The 20,257-nt window shown below is 35.2% G+C and overlaps 1 protein-coding gene across 1 annotated transcript; it reads right to left on the bottom strand.

Annotated features, from left to right (window-relative positions):
- LOC127796879 (uncharacterized) lies at nucleotides 1-18,399 on the bottom strand. The gene is made up of 3 exons (XM_052329283.1): nucleotides 17,945-18,399; nucleotides 9,317-9,915; nucleotides 1-56 (listed from the first exon to the last, which is right to left on the bottom strand). The coding sequence occupies exons 1-3, from the start codon at nucleotides 18,397-18,399 to the stop codon at nucleotides 1-3; spliced, it is 1,110 nt and encodes a 369-aa protein (XP_052185243.1).
- Between the last annotated feature and the right edge of the window lie 1,858 nt (nucleotides 18,400-20,257).

Here is a 20,257-nt window from a genome sequence, read left to right as displayed (position 1 = left end):
CTACGTTAGAAGAATATTGACCAAATCTAAAGCCTGCTCAAACTTAACTACAGGAACTGATTTAGTTAGAATATTTGCAGGATTTATTAGAATAGAAATCTTTTCTATCTTAACCTGACCTTTAGCTATAATATCTCTAACAAAATAAAGACACACATCTATGTGCTTGGTTCTCTCATGAAAAATACTATTCTTTGAGAGATGAATTTCACTTTGGGAATCACAATATATCTTAAGAATTTGGTCACCTAAACCTAATTCTCTAACTATTCCCTGCAACCAGATAACTTCTTTCATAGCTTCTGTTAATGCAATATATTCAGCCTTAGTGGTTGATAAGGCCACTATGTGTTGGAGATTTGCTTTCCAACTTATCACATTTCCACCTAGAGTGAAAACATATCATGATAAGGATCTTCTTTTATCCAAATCAGCTACAAAATCAAAATCACAATAACCCTTAATACTGTTGGAATTTTCAGCATTTGATCTAAACACTAAACCCTTATTAATTAACCCCTTTAAATACCTTAGAACCCACTTAACAGCTGACCAATGTTCCTTAGAAGGATTACACATGAATCTACTTACTAGGCTAACCCCATAGGTTATATCAGGCCTAGTACTTATCATGGCATACATGAGGCTTCCTACTGCATTAGAGTAAGGAACATTCTTCATATATTTAGCTTCTTCCTTAGATAAGCATCATTTTACAGCTTGAAGCTTAAAATGGGAAGGAATAGGGGTTGAAACAGGTTTGCAACCTTCCATATCAAAGAGATTTATCACTTTCTTTAAGTAACTAGATTGGGACAAGGTCAAAGTACCTTTTTTCCTATCTCTAGTGATATCTATCCCTAAAATACGCCTGGCTGCTCCTAGGGTTTTCATTTCAAATTCTGATTTTAGGACTTGAGTCAATCTATCTATTTCTCCATTTTCTTTACATGCTATAAGCATATCATCTACATATATAAGGAGATATATGAACAGCTTTTCTTTAAGCTGTTTGAAATAAACACAATGGTCAAAGTTACACCTAGTGTAATTTTCTTTGAGTATAAACTCATCAAATCTCCTATACCATTGTCTAGGAGATTGCTTTAGACTATAAAGAGACCTTTGCAACAAGCAAACCTTATTCTCCTTATCTTTTTCTATGAAACCTATAGGCTGATTCATATATATTTTCTCTTCTAGGTTTTCCTGGAGAAAATCAGTCTTAACATCTAATTTGTAACACCCCAATTCCCAGGAGCGTTAACGTAACGTAAGATTCCGGGGATAAATTTTTTTTTCAAACAAAAACCCAACACAAAAACCATTCCCCGAAGATCCCGTTACACCTTCTCAGTATATCAACTATGAACCATTAATAAACCAAGACAGGTTCACCAACACAAATGCGGAAGCTAGATCGAAACCTCAACAGGTCATAACCAAAACCACTTTATTTATATATAAAGTTGCACCAACGTTTACATGACGTTTTCAAAAGTAAATAACATAACTGAAAAGACATAATGTAAACTATTTACTAATCGCCGTCACTCCTCGACGATTCCTTTCCCTTTTGCACCGCTGCCTTCACCTGGAACGTTTGAATATTCCAAGGACAAAGTCCAAATTAGATGATGAATCATCTAAGTGAGTGTTCAAAACACATTTTTCATGAATAATGCAAGGCATGAAATAAACCAATATACCCGGTAAGCCCTAGCTCAAGAGAATTCCCACGTGCTTAACCCTACCACGGGAAAAGAGCAATCTCTCTAAAAGCTATGCCACCACATCGACTCGACGACACGACAACGCGACGCGATTCTAGCTTAAATAGGGCTGCCAACGCATCTCACCAGAATACGTTCCCACCTTAAGCATCCAGGAACCACCATACAATCTCAACTCCAAAATTTCACATGGACCACCTAGTTGTCCTAGTGCAACTTCCCTAGCCAAACGGCCTGGCACGGAAATCAAGGCGGCTATCCTGACATGCACACCTAGCATCAGATACCCCTATTATTCCGTCACGCCCTTAGAGAATTACGGCTACACTATCCAGACAACATCCTAGGATGACATCCCACATGAATAACACAGTATGGACCACCTAGTCGTCCTAGTGCAACTTCCCTGACCAAACGGTCTGGCACGGAAACCAAGGCGGCTATCCTGACATGCACACCAGCATCAGATAACCTTATTATTCCGTCACGCCCTTGGAGAATTATGGCTACACTATCCAGACAACATCCGAGGCTGACATTCCATACGTACACATAAAACTCAAGACAATGCAACAATTCACAATTCAATGCATCGTATAAACAACATTTATAAAATGCAATGCACAGTTCAAAACGTTTAGGGACAAACCTCCCTCATAAATCCAACCGTCACCGGTTACTGGCTGCACTCCCACCCTGCAATTAAAACACAAAACAAAACACAATAAAAATTTTATATTTTTTTCTTTGTTTAGGTGAGAGGTATATACTCGTCAGTGTACGAGTGCAGTTGTAGTCCAAATTTAAATTTATATTTTCTGAATGAGTCCAGGTCGTCCACTGAGAGATTTATTTATGGCAAAATAAAAAGAATGTCACACAAGCACACACGCATTTGGATAAATTGGCAACAAGGTTTTTTATGGTTTTTTAAACAACAGATACTAGGAAATAAATTAAGGCAGTAATTGAAATAAATACTTTAGGTGAGAATATAAAATTGGATAGTACTTGAGTTAAGACAATTTCAGTGCCAACCCGTTGATTACCAAATTTTAGCATAAAAGATTAGCAACATTAGTTTAATTTCAGATATGAGGGTTTGTTATTAAATGCAATTAGAGATGATGATAGTTCTAGGTTAAGCAATCCCCATACATGATATGCGGGATTCTAATTTAAGCAACCACCATAAATTCAATTACAATTAATACACAAAACAACTAAATTAATCATCCAGGTTTGGGTATGATAGCGTTTCCAGTTCTAGTAACTCTCATACATGGCATGAAAGCTCTAAGTTAGGCTTACGCTCCAATCCAAACCTAGTGATTTCTCAATAATTAAGATACACTCATACTAAAATTTAAATTAATGTTACTTATTTAAAGCGCAGCTTTCTTTGGGAATCATTGGCGTTGGACACTATCCTTGCCTTAACCCAAGATTAGATTTAGCTACTCATTTCCATTTAAAACTTAATTGACATGAATTTAAACGACGTAATTTAAATAACAGAATTTAAATGACAAGAAATTTTAAAGGCATAAACTAACCGGCCATTTAGGCGGTGGATATTTAAATAACAGAATTAAAATTGCAGAAATTTAAAGGCATAAACTAACCGTCCATTTAGACGGTGAATAATTAAATAACAAGAATTAAAATTGCAGAAATTTAGAGGCACAAATTAACCGGCCATTTAGGCGGTGAATAATAAAGTAATAATAAATGACATAAGAATTTAAAAGAAGAAAGGAAGGAAGTAAGATCATAAGAGAGAATACTAAAGAAAAGGGGAAAGAACAAGAACAATTCTCAAAGAGAGAATTATAAGGAAACAACTAAACTTTGATTCAAGAATAATAATCACACTTACAAATGCAATCAAGTGATCTATTTATAGGCCACAAGATGCAATACAAACCACACAATTTCAATTATTCAACTAGATATAATTATATCTAATGGGCACTCACACACTTAAAGTTAAATGGATTTTAGCTATAATACACACCTAATATTAAATGAATTTTAGCTAAAATACATACCTAATAAAGCATTCATAAAGTTAAATGGATTTTAGCTATAATATCCACCTAATAGTTAAATGGATTTTAGCTAAAAAACACACATAATAAAGCTCTCACATAAAAAATAAAAATAGATTTCTATAAATTGGTTTTTAATCTTCATTAGGATTAAAAATAATCCTTGGGCCTTCTCCAAATAATATCTTCCATGGGTTGCTCAAATTGGGCCTTAATTCTTCATGGGCTTGAATTCTTCATGGACTTTAATTTTTCATGGGCTTGATTTCTCCATGGGTTTGATTTCTTCATGGACTTGAATTCTTCATGGGCTTGAATTCTTCATGCCTAAAAAAAATAAAAATAATTTAATGTTATTAATAAATTATATATTATATATATGTATTACACATGGCACATATATATATTATATTATATTATATTATATATATATATATTACATGCATGCATATAATGATGTATATGTATTATATATAATTTTATATATTATTATTATTATTATTAAATTTTACTTTAAAATTTCATTTCATTCATTTTTCAATTTAAACTTGCATATAACCATAAAATATATATTAATATATAATTTAAACTATTTTTAAGATCAAAAGAAGGGTATAATTATAACAAAATTTTTATAAAATTAACCACTAATCATACCCCCCAACTTAAACATTTCTAGTCCCTTAGCAATCAGATTATACACCTGCCAAACTTTATTCACAATAACTGTATGAATGTAAAAATTTCAAATTCGAAACCGAAATGCATAAAATTAAATAAATAATTTAGCATTCTAAATCAGATTTTTGGTTAAAGGTCATACAATCTCAGGAATGGAAATTAAGATAACCAACACATAGACTTACTCCCTCGAAGTTTTGACTTCAAATCTTACTATGGATTTTCTCTCCAATAAAAAGGATTCCTCAAGTGTACACACAAGGGGGTGCACCGTTATAAGAGTAAATGCAGAACAAGTTCAAAACTCGGTGCCATCCCAAATACAAGGAACGTATTTTCATGAAAGAACAGGGAAATTGACATAGCTTCATGATTGGAATAATGCTCTAGACGAGTAACTTTTGAATTTAAACATGATTCCCTACTCCAAACTCGAATTCTGAGATCACATGATTTATAGCATAAAAAAGGACCAGACTGGGTTGTAATGGGGCTATAAGATTAATACGGGTTGTCAAAGAAAAGGTAGAGTGTGCAAAGGGTGTGTCGGGATTTTTTTTTTTTTTTTTAGCATTTATTTTGAAACAGTTATACTGAATAACTAAGAGAATTTGCTCCTTTTTTTCACTTTTTTTTTTCTTATTTTTTCTCTTTTTTTTTTCTTCTTTTTTTTTCTTTTTCTTTTTAAATATGAAAATAGATAAACAGACTAATTCCCAAAATCACACCAGGTTGGATAAAATTCATATGGTTATGGGTTAAACAATGGTAACGAAAGAAGTTGTACTACAAATGGCTCAAATGGGCTAACAAGAGATTGATTTAAAGAAAAAAATAGGCTCAAAATGAAAGAAATTGATCCCCCTATCATGCTTCTCAGTCATCTAATTCATAGTTTGAAACCAGTCAAATTCATCCGCTATCATACTAGACATTCAAAGCGAATTGATATTTTGAAGCCATTGAAAAGATAAGATAAACAAGAGAGCATATTTAGAGTAAGTGTTATTTCACTCAGAATTAACGGTTATTAGGCTCAAACACTTGCTTGGGTAATAGTCTCCACTTCTGTTGAGGGATCATACAATGTACTAATCAGCTAATTACTGTTACCTTTGACTTTATGACCGATAACCAATTTCTAAATTTTGAATCCCTAATGATGTAAATTACTTATTCTCATGCATAAACATTTTCAAATGAGAAATCAATGCATTCATGTTTCGTATTGCAAACTTAACCGGCTATCAGTGCATAACTTTAAAGCTTTAGGAATAGCATTATTTAAAACACATAATAATTTTTTTTTTTTTATAAGAGCAGATAAAGATAATCAATTCCCACAAGACTACAAACTAGTAATTACAAACTCACAGTTAAATATAAACCAGATGATTCATGACTAGACCTTACACCCCTCAACTTGAATTGCAGTAATAAATCAGGGTTGTTAGGAATACCTGTAACTCCACAAGTCCATAGATTTGCTGTGAACTGCTAAAACTTAAACAACAAATGAGCACACCATATATATATATTTATATTTTCACACCAAAATAAAAATTTCATGCAAGTCATAAGATAAGCAAAATGCGTCTCAAGAGTATAAAAAGTACTCCTTACTCAGCCATCTTATCAAAGACTTTGCTAACAACATTCCACAGTTTTGTTTTGTTTTGTTTTTTTTTTTTTTTTTTAAAGAACACAACCAAGAAAAATTCTGCAAGTTGTACAATAACTAGATGCGTCTCAAGAGTACAAAAAGTACTCCTTACTCAGCCATCTTAATAAAGAGCATTTCTCACAGTGATAAATCTAAATTAATCGGACCCCTTTGGCGCTTGTTACTAATTGCCTTAGACCAGTCTATCCGAGGCTCATGAGGATCGTACTGTGGAACATAAGCATGTAATTTCTCTAGCAGCTTATCAATGGTGGATGTAGAAATGAGAATTTTTCTTGCTGAACGAGAAATGAACTGTTGGTTCACAGCCTGATCAAGAAAAGAGAGTAACCCATCGAAAAAATGGTTAACATTTAAAAGTCCAATAGGTTTGGTATGGAGATTACTCTTGGCCCAGGAGATTATACAAAAGATTTCTTCAAGTGTTCCAAAACCTCCTGGTAAAGCAATGAAAGCATCTGACTGATAAATCTTACAAGCCATGCGCTCAGACATAGAAGTCGTTTCTATAAGTTGACCGCGTGTAATCCCAGAAATATGTGGTTCAGCTAAAGGGATTGGCATTATACCTACCACAGATGAATTTCCAAGATGTACAGCTTGTGAAACATAACCATTCAATCCACGACTTCCCCCTCCATATACCAAATTAATTTTTTTCTCTCCTAATTTTTTACCAAGTTCGCTCGCTGCAAGTACGTAACAAATATCGCTCCCAAGTTGAGAGCCACAAAGTACACATATGGTATTGATTCGACGAACTAACTGGCCTTCCATGTTTGTTCCTTTTGTATGTCCTGAAAAGAAGTTTGGCGATCAAAAGTAGCTATACAACAATTCAACAAGAAATAAATACAAACAAAAATCATGCGTATGTATAAGTAATTGTGATTGTGGCTCACATCTTCCTCTGGGGATAAGCTTCCCATCCAATTTTCTTATAGATTGGCAAATAGGGTCGTTTTTAGTCAGATTCCCAAGACTATAGCATTGGTGGTCACTTCTGAACTGGGTTCATAAAGCAAGAAGTTCTCTTTGCACTATTCCACATGGATGCGTCTCAAGAGTCAATCGGATATCATCCAGAGACTCTTTACTCAGTCCATCCTTTATGAAACTAATTTTATCTTTTCGATTTATGGACGTAAACCCCACAGATTTGCATCGTGTGTTACAGGTCTATCGAGCACATTTGTAACAACCATTCACTATTTTCGCTCTTCTTTTCTTCGCAAAACTACTCTTCCCTAAGCCTAAAAAATGCTTAAAACTAGGTGAAGTTTCACCAGCTAATCGAACTTTTGCTTCGATCAACCAACGAATATCTTCAGGGATGTTATTAAGCATCAACAACCTAAGTCTTTCACACCTAGTAACATAAATTTTTTTCAAATCATTCTGCGGGAGAGATGGATAGTACTTGTGAATTTTTGAGAGATAAAGATCCATTTTTTTTTTTTTTTAACTATACTAAGAAAAAAGTAAAGAACTATAAACTTTACAAAAGGGATGAGAGTACCTGATCGGAGAATAACACAAAGGAGAGAAGACTGAGCTCAAGAAGGGTGGCTTGCCTTATACAGATATGGAGTCTCTTATAGAGCAATGACCATCACTATTTTACACTCGGCTCGAGGCATGCCATAATTACAGGGTCATGCTTGACGTCTCTTTTTCAACGCTTGGTGCCTCATTTTTCAACATTTGGCAGTGTGTTTTATTCTTTATAGGGCAGTGTGATTGCATTGCCCAAGAAAAGATAGCTACCACCAGCGTCAATTCTGTCTCTCTCAATTCAATTTTTTTATTATTATTATTTTATTGTTTTTTTTTTAATTTTTTTTATTCTTATTCTTATTATTATTATTAATTATTTTTTTTTATTTTTTTTTAATAAATGTTTTGTTTTAGGGGCCCAATAAAATCATACATACCACACAAGACAATATTATCGAGTCTAACAAAATTATTTGCACAATGGATCAGTTTCAAACACCAATAAAATCAAGTACACCTTACCCCCCAACTTAAATTGCTCATTGTCCTCAATCGACAATAAAATGATAGAAGATAGGCATACCTGGTGGTCTTCAATGCATGAACTCGTATACAAAAAAAATTTATTTAGACTGTACACAGAGAAACACTATTTGAATCAAAGTTAATTAAGTAATGTAGAAAATGAACAACTTATATATATAATTCTTTATTATTTTATTTTATTTTATTTTTCTCATTTTTTTATTTAATTTTTTATTTATTTTTTATTTTTTATTTTTTTTCAGATCTATAAACATCCATTTAACCTAAATGGAAAGGTGGTCTTTTAACGTCAGATTCCCAGACGATAGGAAACTTTCCCTACTCATCAGATGATGATGGATCATCCAAATCCACAACTCCTTCATTCTCCTCAACATTACCCTGGTATGGTTTCAACCTATGACCATTGACTGTTAGAAGCTGTCTTGACTCCGGATTTTCTATCTCAAATGCCCCATATCCTGAGATGGACTTGATTACAAAGGAGCCGACCCATCGAGACTTCAATTTTCCTGGGAATAGATGCAATCGAGAATCATACAAGAGTACCCGTTGCCCTACCTGAAAGCTTTTTCGAATGATGTGCCGATCATGTAACTCTTTCATGCGAACCTTGGCCAATCGTGCATTTTCAAATGCTTAATTCTGAATTTCCTCAAGTTCATTCAATTGGAGCTTCCTGGATAAGCCTGCTTCAGTTAGACTCTTGTTGATCTTATGAATTGCCCAATATGCTTTATGCTCAATTTCCACCGGCAGATGACAAGATTTACCGTATACTAGCCTATAGGGAGACATTCCCAAAATTGTTTTGTAAGCTGTCCTGTACGCCCAAAGAGCGTCTACTAGTCTTAAGGACCAATCCTTACGATTAGCAGCAACAGTCTTTTCCAATATGCGCTTAATCTCCCTATTGGATAGCTCGACTTGACCATTGGTTTGGGGATAGTATGGTGTTGCAACCTTATGCAGTACACCATATTTCTTCATTAATCCTGCCACAACTTTATTACAAAAATGGGAACCCCCATCACTGATGATTGCTCGTGGCATCCCAAATCGACTGAATATGTTTTCTTTCAAAAATTTCACGACAGTCCTATGGTCATTTGTTCTGGCCGGGATTGCTTCTACCCATTTGGACACATAGTCAACAGCAAGTAAGATATATTCATGACCAAATGAATTGACAAATGGGCCCATAAAATCCATACCCCAACAGTCAAAAACTTCTAACACTTGGATCGGATGTAATGGCATCATGTTTCTCCTTGACAGACTTCCTAACCTTTGACATCGATCGCAATTTGAACAGAACTTGTACACATCCTTGAACAGTGTCGGCCAATAAAATCCACTCTGAAAAATTTTTGCAACTGTTTTCTTGACAGAAAAATGGCCTCCACATGCAAGAGTATGACTGAAATTAATGACACTTTGTTGCTCATGATCGGGTATGCATCTACGGATGATTTGGTCAGGACAATACTTGAAGAGGTAGGGCTCATCCCAAAAGAAGGTTCTGACTTTTCTGAAGAATTTATGCCTATCTTGCTTACTCCAATGGTCTGGGATCAGACCAGTTGCCAGGTAGTTCGCAATGTCGGCATACCAAGGGACAACAAATGATGCACGAATAACATTCACTTTAAACAGTTGCTCATCAGGGAAATTGTCATGAATTGGTTCATCAAATTGTGTGAGATCTTGACTTGGAATCCTTGACAAATGGTCAGCCACCACATTTTCTACTCCCTTCTTGTCTCTGATTTCAATGTTGAACTCTTGCAGGAGTAAGATCCATCGGAGCAGACGGGGTTTTGCATCTTGCTTTGTGAACAAATACTTCAGAGCAGCGTGATCAGTAAAAATGATCACTAGTGACCCTACGAGGTAAGATCGAAACTTGTCCAGGGCAAAGACAACTGCTAGTAACTCTTTCTCTGTAGTGGTGTAATTCTTTTGTGCCTCATTAAGAGTTTTGCTAGCATAATATATCACATGAGGTTTCTTATCCTTCCTCTGCCCTAACACAGCTCCTACCGCGTAATCACTAGCATCGCACATAAGTTCAAATGGGAGGGACCAATCAGGGGACTGAATGATAGGTGCTGAAATGAGTGCATCTTTCAATTTATCAAAAGCATTTTGACAGGCAGGACTCCATTCAAACGGAACATCTTGAGACAACAAATGGCACAAGGGTCTTGTTATGGTGCTAAAGGAAGCAATGAATCTCCTATAAAACCCTGCATGTCCCAAAAAACTTCTGATGTCTTTCACATTCCTAGGGATGGGGAGTTTTTGAATTGTTTCAATTTTTGACCTGTCTACCTCCATCCCCCTAGATGAAACGATGTGCCCCAAGACTATGCCCTGTTTCACCATGAAGTGACATTTTTCCCAATTGAGTATCAGATTTGTTTCCTCACATCTTGCTAAAACCTTTTTCAGATTCTCCAAACAGGCCTCAAAGTTACTTCCATAAACAGAAAAGTCATCCATAAATACTTCAACAATCTGCTCAACCATTTCACTGAAAATGCTCATCATACACCTTTGAAAGGTGGCTGGAGCATTGCATAACCCAAATGGCATGCACCTGTATGCAAATGTCCCAAATGGACATGTGAAAGTTGTCTTCTCTTGATCTTCTAGTGCAATTTCTATCTGATTGTACCCTGAGTAGCCATCTAAGAAACAATAGTAGGCTTGGCCTGCTATTCTCTCCAGAACTTGATCCAAGAAAGGCAAAGGAAAATGATCTTTCCTTGTCACAGAATTGAGCTTTCTATAATCAATGCACATACGCCATCCTGTCTGGATGCGCGTGGGAATCAGTTCATTGTTCTCATTTTTTACAACAGTGACTCCAGACTTTTTGGGTACTACCTGTGTTGGACTTACCCACTTAGAATCAGAGATTGGGTAAATTATTTCAGCATCCAATAGCTTAAGCACTTCTTTTCTGACAACTTCTTTCATGTTGGGATTTAATCTCCTTTGCATTTGCCTAACTGGTTTTGCTCCTTCTTCCAAGAATATCTTATGAGTACAGATCAAAGGGCTAATACCTTGCAAATCTGAAATGGTCCATCCTAATGACTTCCTGTGTGCTTTTAGAACTTCTATCAGTTGTTGCTCTTGCTGAGGTGTCAAACTTGAAGAGATCACCACTGGGAATGCTTCCCCTTCTCCTAGAAAGACATACTTCAAATCACTGGGCAATGGCTTTCTCTCAGGCGTGGACTGATGGCTATCAGGAGCCATGAGCTTACTGTCCAAGTTCCTTAATGGCTCTAAACCAGGCATCCATGTAGGCTTCTCACTTTCTTTGCTTATGACTTCCACTTCTTTTATTTCTTCGAGATCTTGATTTCCTTCTTTGGGTCTTCTCATGAACTCTTCAAAACAGTCATTGGTCAGTGTTTGGATCAAGTCTACCTCCTCCACTTCACTCTCAGTGTCCTGATGTTTGGCTACCCTGAAGATATTCATTTCTACAGTCATGTTCCCAAAAGATAGCTTTAACACACCATTCCTACAGTTGATGATGGCATTTGATGTGGCAAGGAATGGTCGACCTAAGATGACTGGCACAGGAGGTTGAGGCCCCTGATGCAGCTGGGTGTCCAAAACGATGAAGTCCACTGGAAAGTAGAACTTATCGATTTGTACCAGAACATCCTCCACAATTCCTCGTGGAACTTTGACTGATCGATCAGCCAGCTGAAGGGTCACTCTAGTGGGTTTAAGCTCACCTAATCCCAACTGTTGATACACACTGTATGGCAACAAATTGACACTAGCTCCTAAATCCAAGAGTGCCCGATCAACCTTTTGACTTCCTATGATGCATGTAATGGTTGGACAGCCTGGATCTTTGTATTTGGGAGGAGTTTTCAATTGGAGAATGGCGCTGACTTGTTCAGTCAAGAATGCCTTTTCATGCACATTTGTTTTCCTTTTGACAGTGCACAGATCTTTCAAAAACTTTGCATATGAAGGTGTTTGTTTGATTGCATCCAACAGCGGGATGTTGATTCTCACTTGCTTAAACACTTCATATATATCTGTATTTTGTTGCTCTTTTTTCAAATGATTCAACCTTTGTGGAAAAGGTGGTTTGGGCCTGTATTGAATTTCTTTCTCATCTTCTTTTTGTATTTCATTTTTCTCATTTTCCTCATTTTTTTCATTTTTTTCCATGGTGGATTCATGATCTTTTGGTTCTTTTTCTTCATCAACATGTTGGTTTATCCTAGGATCAGTTGATTTCTCAATTATTCTTCCACTTCTTAGGGCAATCACTGCTTGCACTTGTTCATGAGTGTTGGTTTCACTATTTGAAGCTTCTACCTGGTTGGTTTGCCTAATTGGGTTAGGATTAGTTTGGGATGGAAACTTCCCGGGTTCTCTCACACTCAATGTTTGTGTTATCTTGGTCAACTGGCTCCTAATGTCTTTTATGGCTCTGTTTGTTTGGTCTTGATTTTTGACAAGCTGAGCAACCTGATTATTGATACCTGTTTGACTTTGGATGAACTGGTGCAAGGTATCTTCCAAAGATCTCCTATGAGGAGGTTGGTAAGTATTAGATGAAGAACCTTGATTTTGTTGGAAGGTATGTTGTTGTGTAGGGAAAGGAGGTTGAGAATGATTTCCAGAATCATTTCTCCAAGAAAAATTGGGGTGATTTCTATTATTGGGATGGTATGAATTGTAGTTATGATTATTCTCATAATAGGCTCCACTCTGATTTTGATTTTGTCTCCCCTCAAAGTTGTGTGAATGATTGTTATTAGTTTGCCCATACAATACCTCCTTGAAAGCAGGTAGGGTAGGACATTCTTCAGTTGAATGATCTGTTGCATCACACACAGCACACTTTACTTCCACTTGATTAACAGATTGCACCTTTTTGGGTTGCATGTTTTCAACTTTCTTTGTTAAAGCAGTTAGTCTTGCATTTAAATCGTCACTCTCACTCAGTTGGTATCTCCCTCTAGGTTGTGGATTTTCTCTTGAATCAAGAGCAGATGTTGGACTAACTTCCCAGTTCCTTGTATTCTCAGCCAATGTGTCAAAGAAGTGGAAAGCTTCTTCTGGAGTCTTCTCATAGAATTCTCCATTGCACATTGTAGAAACTAGCATTTTCAATTGGGGAGTGAGTGAATCATGAAAGAATCTGACCACTCTCCATTGCTCAAAAGCATGGTGCGGACAAGTGTGAAGAAGGTCTTTAAACCTTTCCCACGCTTGCACAAAATTCTCATTTGGTTTACAGGCAAAGTTCATGATTTGTCTTTGAAGAGTAGCAGTTCTGTTGGCAGGGAAGTATTTTTTTAAGAAAGTTGTTTGCATTTCTCTCCAAGTTCCTATAGATCTAGGTGGGAGAGTGCTTAACCATATTTTTGCCTTATCTTTCAGTGAGAATGGAAAGAGTTTTAATCTTATGACATCCTCATTTGCTGTATGGTCCATGCAAGTGCTACATACTTCCTCAAATTCTTTCATATGAGTATATGGATTTTCAGAATCCATGCCATGAAAAGTTGGCAACAATTGGATTGTGCCAGGTTTGAAGTTAAACCTATGATGATTGATGGGAAGAATAATGCATGAGGGGGTTGTCTGCCTAGGAGGATGAAGATACTCCCTAAGGGGTCTGATTATCTCCTGATCAATGGGATCAGGGTCACCGTGGTCACTACCACGTGCAGACATGTTCTGTGGAAGTGGCATGTTCTCATTGTGTTGAGACATGAGTGACTGATTTTCTACAGTTTTACTTGACCTAAGTATCATACACTATGCACAAATAAAAATAAAGTAAAAAGAAACAGAGTTACCGAATTTATCAGGAGATGCTTCTTCTTATATTTTTTTTTTCCTTTTTGTTTTTGCCTCAATCTCCCCGGCAACGGCGCCAAAATTTGGCTGCACTCCCACCCTGCAATTAAAACACAAAACAAAACACAATAAAAATTTTATATTTTTTTCTTTGTTTAGGTGAGAGGTTTATACTCGTCAGTGTACGAGTGCAGTTGTAGTCCAAATTTAAATTTATATTTTCTGAATGAGTCCAGGTCGTCCACTGAGAGATTTATTTATGGCAAAATAAAAAGAATGTCACACAAGCACACACGCATTTGGATAAATTGGCAACAAGGTTTTTTATGGTTTTTTAAACAACAGATACTAGGAAATAAATTAAGGCAGTAATTGAAATAAATACTTTAGGTGAGAATATAAAATTGGATAGTACTTGAGTTAAGACAATTTCAGTGCCAACCCGTTGATTACCAAATTTTAGCATAAAAGATTAGCAACATTAGTTTAATTTCAGATATGAGGGTTTGTTATTAAATGCAATTAGAGATGATGATAGTTCTAGGTTAAGCAATCCCCATACATGATATGCGGGATTCTAATTTAAGCAACCACCATAAATTCAATTACAATTAATACACAAAACAACTAAATTAATCATCCAGGTTTGGGTATGATAGCGTTTCCAGTTCTAGTAACTCTCATACATGGCATGAAAGCTCTAAGTTAGGCTTACGCTCCAATCCAAACCTAGTGATTTCTCAATAATTAAGATACACTCATACTAAAATTTAAATTAATGTTACTTATTTAAAACGCAGCTTTCTTTGGGAATCATTGGCGTTGGACACTGTCCTTGCCTTAACCCAAGATTAGATTTAGCTACTCATTTCCATTTAAAACTTAATTGACATGAATTTAAACGACGTAATTTAAATAACAGAATTTAAATGACAAGAAATTTTAAAGGCATAAACTAATCGGCCATTTAGGCGGTGGATATTTAAATAACAGAATTAAAATTGCAGAAATTTAAAGGCATAAACTAACCGTCCATTTAGGCGGTGAATAATTAAATGACAATAATTAAAATTGCAGAAATTTAAAGGCACAAATTAACCGGCCATTTAGGCGGTGAATAATAAAGTAATAATAAATGACATAAGAATTTAAAAGAAGAAAGGAAGGAAGTAAGATCACAAGAGAGAATACTAAAGAAAAGGGGAAAGAACAAGAACAATTCTCAAAGAGAGAATTATAAGGAAACAACTAAACTTTGATTCAAGAATAATAATCACACTTACAAATGCAATCAAGTGATCTATTTATAGGCCACAAGATGCAATACAAACCACACAATTTCAATTATTCAACTAGACATAATTATATCTAATGGGCACTCACACACTTAAAGTTAAATGGATTTTAGCTATAATACACACCTAATATTAAATGGATTTTAGTTAAAATACATACCTAATAAAGCATTCATAAAGTTAAATGGATTTTAGCTATAATATCCACCTAATAGTTAAATGGATTTTAGCTAAAAAACACACCTAATAAAGCTCTCACATAAAAAATAAAAATAGATTTCTATAAATTGGTTTTTAATCTTCATTAGGATTAAAAATAATCCTTGGGCCTTCTCCAAATAATATCTTCCATGGGTTGCTCAAATTGGGCCTTAATTCTTCATGGGCTTGAATTCTTCATGGACTTTAATTTTTCATGGGCTTGATTTCTCCATGGGTTTGATTTCTTCATGGGCTTGAATTCTTCATGCCTAAAAAAAATAAAAATAATTTAATGTTATTAATAAATTATATATTATATATATGTATTACACATGGCACATATATATATATATATATTATATTATATTATATATATATATATATTACATGCATGCATATAATGATGTATATGTATTATATATAATTTTATATATTATTATTATTATTATTAAATTTTACTTTAAAATTTCATTTCATTCATTTTTCAATTTAAACTTGCATATAACCATAAAATATATATTAATATATAATTTAAACTATTTTTAAGATCAAAAGAAGGATATAATTATAACAAAATTTTTATAAAATTAACCACTAATCAGTTACCATTTTAATGCACAAAACCATTTTGCATGAAATCACCATATGTTCAGATAGAACAAGCACAATAAATCAAGTTTTGGAGGCAAACACCCACAACTTAAAACCAAGTTTTTCGGTAGAACACTCACAGTAAATCAAGTTTTGGAGAAGAACCACTCACAAGAAAGCCAAATTTTGGTAGCGAACAACTCACCTTGAACGAAACTCAGAACACCTCGAATCTTGTGCCCAACCTCAATTTTCGTGCAACTCCTCAAGTCTTTTAACCAAACCACCTCCTTACAGGTCCTCACGCGCTGCCTAAGTGCTCTACGCGTGTGATGCCTCGCGTATGCTTTAAAAACCCTCTATCCACTAAACCCGAAGCACTCTCGTCTAGCATAAATGTATCACAACTTCGAATGAGAGAATCCTTAGCCTTGAGCCCCTATTTATATGTTTAGGAAACTTAGCCACCAAGAAATATATATTCTGCAATCATTTCAAATCTTTCAAAATCTTTTCCAATCATTCCAAATCTTCTAATATTTTCTATAATCATTCCAAATCTTTTGATATCTTTTGCAATCATTCCAAAATCTTCTAAGATTCTCTGCAATCATTGTAAATCTTCTATAATCATTCCAAATCTTCTAATATCTTTTGTAATCATTCCAAAATCTTCTAAGATTCTCTGCAATCATTGTAAATCTTCTATAATCATTCCAAATCTTCTAATATCTTTTGTAATCATTCCAAAATCTTCTAAGATTCTCTGCAATCATTGTAAATCTTCTATAATCATTCCAAATCTTCTAATATCTTTAGTAATTATTCCAAAATCTTCTAAGATCTTCTGCAATCATTGTTATCCAAATCAAATCTTTTCTTATCCAAATCAAATCTTTTCTTATCCAATCAAATCTTATATAAATCTTATCCTTAAGGTCATCATGAGCCTTCATCTTATCTCTAACGTCATCATGAGACTTCATCCTTATCTCTAAAGTCATTTATGAAGCTTTTTCTTGAATCTCCCAAATGCCCCTAGTAATAAGATTTCAAGAATTACACTTTGGCCCGAACTTTTGGATAATTGCACTTAGACCATTTTCAACATGGTCCCTGGGCTAATTTTTAATTGCATTTTAGTCCCTGAAAAATGGACTAATTGCGCTAATGCCCCTAATTTTTAGGTAAATTACACTTTTACCCCCCAACCTCAAAAATTACGATTTTGCCCCTGGCTCAAAAACTGAACTTCTCTTTAAAGACCTTTATAACCCTTTGAAATATCCCAAAACACTCTCTTTAAAATTCCAAAAAAATATTGTTTCGATCTCCCTCTGTCAATTTCGAAAAAAACTGCACTTAGGCCCGAATCTTCGTTTTAGCTACAAACCCTTTTGTTTCTTCCAAAAACTGCTGAAGGGTTACTCTATATGCCAAATATGAACTTCCTTGGGGTTCCATTGACTTCCCGGATGCCCCGTATGATAATTCGGTATTTCAGCCTAAATCACAATTGCCTTTTTTAGCTGTACCGGGAACCGTTCCCGATCCAACTTCTTTTGATGCCTAAAATCATAACTCGTATTACTTGTCGATACTATACCATTTTCCTTAGCTATCCAAGGTCCAGGGTACTCCCTTTGACCAATTCGATCGTCCAAAGTTGCGTTAGTGTACCCTATAGTCTTATTTTCCACAAAGTCCATTTATGCCCTTCATCAAATATTATTTATGACCTCAAATCATTCTCGGGTATTACATAATTGCTCAAGCTCCAGATCGTGTAAGGCTACTAAGGCTAAAACTAACCTTATAGAGGAATGCTTTACTACAGGGCAGAACACTTTATAGTAGTCTATGCCTTCTCTTTGGGAAAAACCCTTGGCAACTACCCTAGCCTTAAATCTGGCTGGTTCTACACTTGGGATACCTGGCTTTCTTTTGAATATCCATTTACAGCCTATAACCTTTTGATCTTTAGGTTTATTTACAACAATCCATGTTTTATTCTTTTGAAGAGATTCCATCTCTTCCTTTATTGCCTTTAACCAATTAGTTTTATAATTACTGGAACAAGCTTCTTGATAACTAACAGGTTCTTCATGCTCTATTGAATCTCCAATATTAAGAGCATAAGCAATTATATCAGCATGGGCATACCTTGTGGGAGGTTTAATTTCTCTCCTCACTTTATCCCTTGATAGGACATAATCATCCAATTCTGGAATGATTTCAACTGAATTTTCATCATCCTCATTTTCCATTTCAGTTTCAACAAGATCTTGAGAGCTAGACTCTTGATGCCTCCCCTGGCTAGACTTTCCTATCTTATCTTTAATGCTATCAATTTCCACCTCAAACTAAAATTTATCAGCTTGGTCTACCTTTGAATTTTTCACCTTATTTGGGGTATAGTATTCTGATTCTTCGAATACTACATCCCGGCTGATAACAATTTTCTTTTCTTCAATTAGCCATAACTTGTATCATTTTACCCCTTAAGGGTATTCTAAGAATACAACCTTCTTAGCTCTAGGGTCTGACTTCCCTTCTTTCTTATGGACATAAGCAATACATCCAAAAGATCTAAGGTGGTTTAGAGATGAGATTTTTCCACTCCATAACTGCTCAGGAGTTCTGAATTTTATGGTAGAGGAAAGAGATCTATTTATGAGGTAACAAGTAGTTGAAACTACTTCAGCCTAGAATTTCTTGGGCAAATTTGAGTCTTTCAAAAGACATCTAACCTTATTTAGAATAGATCTATTCATGCGTTCAACAACTCCATTTTGCTGAGGTGTTTCACTGCAAGTTCTATGCCTTGCAATACCTACTTGTTTGCAGAAATTTGAGAATTCTTGATTACAGAATTCCAGGCCATTATCTGTTCTAAGAGTCTTAATTTTCTTGCCTGATTGCAGTTCTACATAGGTTTTCCACTCCTTAAATTTAGCAAAAGCTTCACTCTTATACTTAAGGAAATAGACCCAAACCTTCATAGAACAATCATTTATAAAGGATAGGAAATATTAGGCGCTTGAAAGAGAGCTAGGGACTTGGGAAGATCCCCAAAGATCGGAATGAACATACTCTAAGACATCTTTGGACTTATGAATTGCAGAAGCAAACTGCAATCTGTGAGACTTACCCAAGGCACATGTCTCACAAAAGTCTAAATTATTAATCCTCCTAGGATCTAAAATTCCTTGTTTACTTAATTCTAGTAAACCTTTCATTCCTATATGACCTAGTCTCCTATGCCACAAGACAGTGTCATTATTTTCAGAAGATGAGACTGCAGCACTGCCAGAGATAGACTCTCCTTGAAGGACATACAGACCTTGCTTACAAATTCCCTTAAGAACTACTACGGATCCTTTAAACACCTTACGAACACCATTTTCTGACTTATAAGACCCTCCATTGGAATCTAACATACCTAGGGCAATAAGATTTCTTCTAAGATTTGGCACAAGTCTCACATTATCTAAAGTCTTAAATGTCCCATCCCACATCTTAAACCTAACTGATCCTAAACCAGTCACATTGCAGGATTGATTATTTCCCATTAGGACTTTCTCACCTTCTATTTGCTGGAAGTTAAGTAACCAGTCTCTCCTAGGTGTCATGTGAAAAGTACAATCTAAATCTAAAATCCACTCATCACCTATGGTATGTTCTATCATAATTAGGCCTTCTGCACTATCATATCCATCAGAAATATTTACTGCATCTTGATTACTAGAGCTTTCATTTTCTAGATCTTTCTTTCTTTTGTAACAATTCTTTCTTACATGACCCTCCTTTTTACAATACCAGCATGTTCTTATTTTTGAGGATCCCCTACTAGTTCCTCTAGACTTTGAATTTGATCTCGTTTTACTCCTACCTCTTGAATTCTCTTTGCCTTTATTCTTAGGTTTCTGTTCCCAGTTACCCTTTACATTTAAGCCTTCAGTACTATTTATTTTATTATCTTTCTTTTCATCTTCAAGATCTCTAGATCTTAGGGCAGACACTACATCTTCTAAGGATAAAGATGTTCTACCATACTGCGTTACAGTCCTTAAATCTCTATATGACTCAGTCAAAGCATTTAAAAGGATTACAGCTTGGTTCTCT

The sequence above is a fragment of the Diospyros lotus genome, chromosome 3, assembly GCF_014633365.1.
Source record: "Diospyros lotus cultivar Yz01 chromosome 3, ASM1463336v1, whole genome shotgun sequence".
Classification (NCBI taxonomy): domain Eukaryota; kingdom Viridiplantae; phylum Streptophyta; class Magnoliopsida; order Ericales; family Ebenaceae; genus Diospyros; species Diospyros lotus.
Note: the sequence above shows the minus strand (reverse complement) of the source record. Positions and strands in the feature narration are given on the sequence as shown.

Excerpts from the sequence above, each read along its gene's own strand:
- LOC127796879 (XM_052329283.1), bottom strand. The coding sequence starts at position 18,399 with ATGGAAAATGAGGATGATGAAAATTCAGTTGAAATCATTCCAGAATTG. Across the intron at positions 9,916-17,944 it reads GTAAAGCATTCCTCTATAAG|AAGGATTCCAAGTCAAGATC; the intron begins GTTAGTTTTAGC and ends TGACCATTTGTC. Across the intron at positions 57-9,316 it reads GTCCAAATGGGTAGAAGCAA|TTCCTGTAGTTAAGTTTGAG; the intron begins TCCCGGCCAGAA and ends TAACTAAATCAG.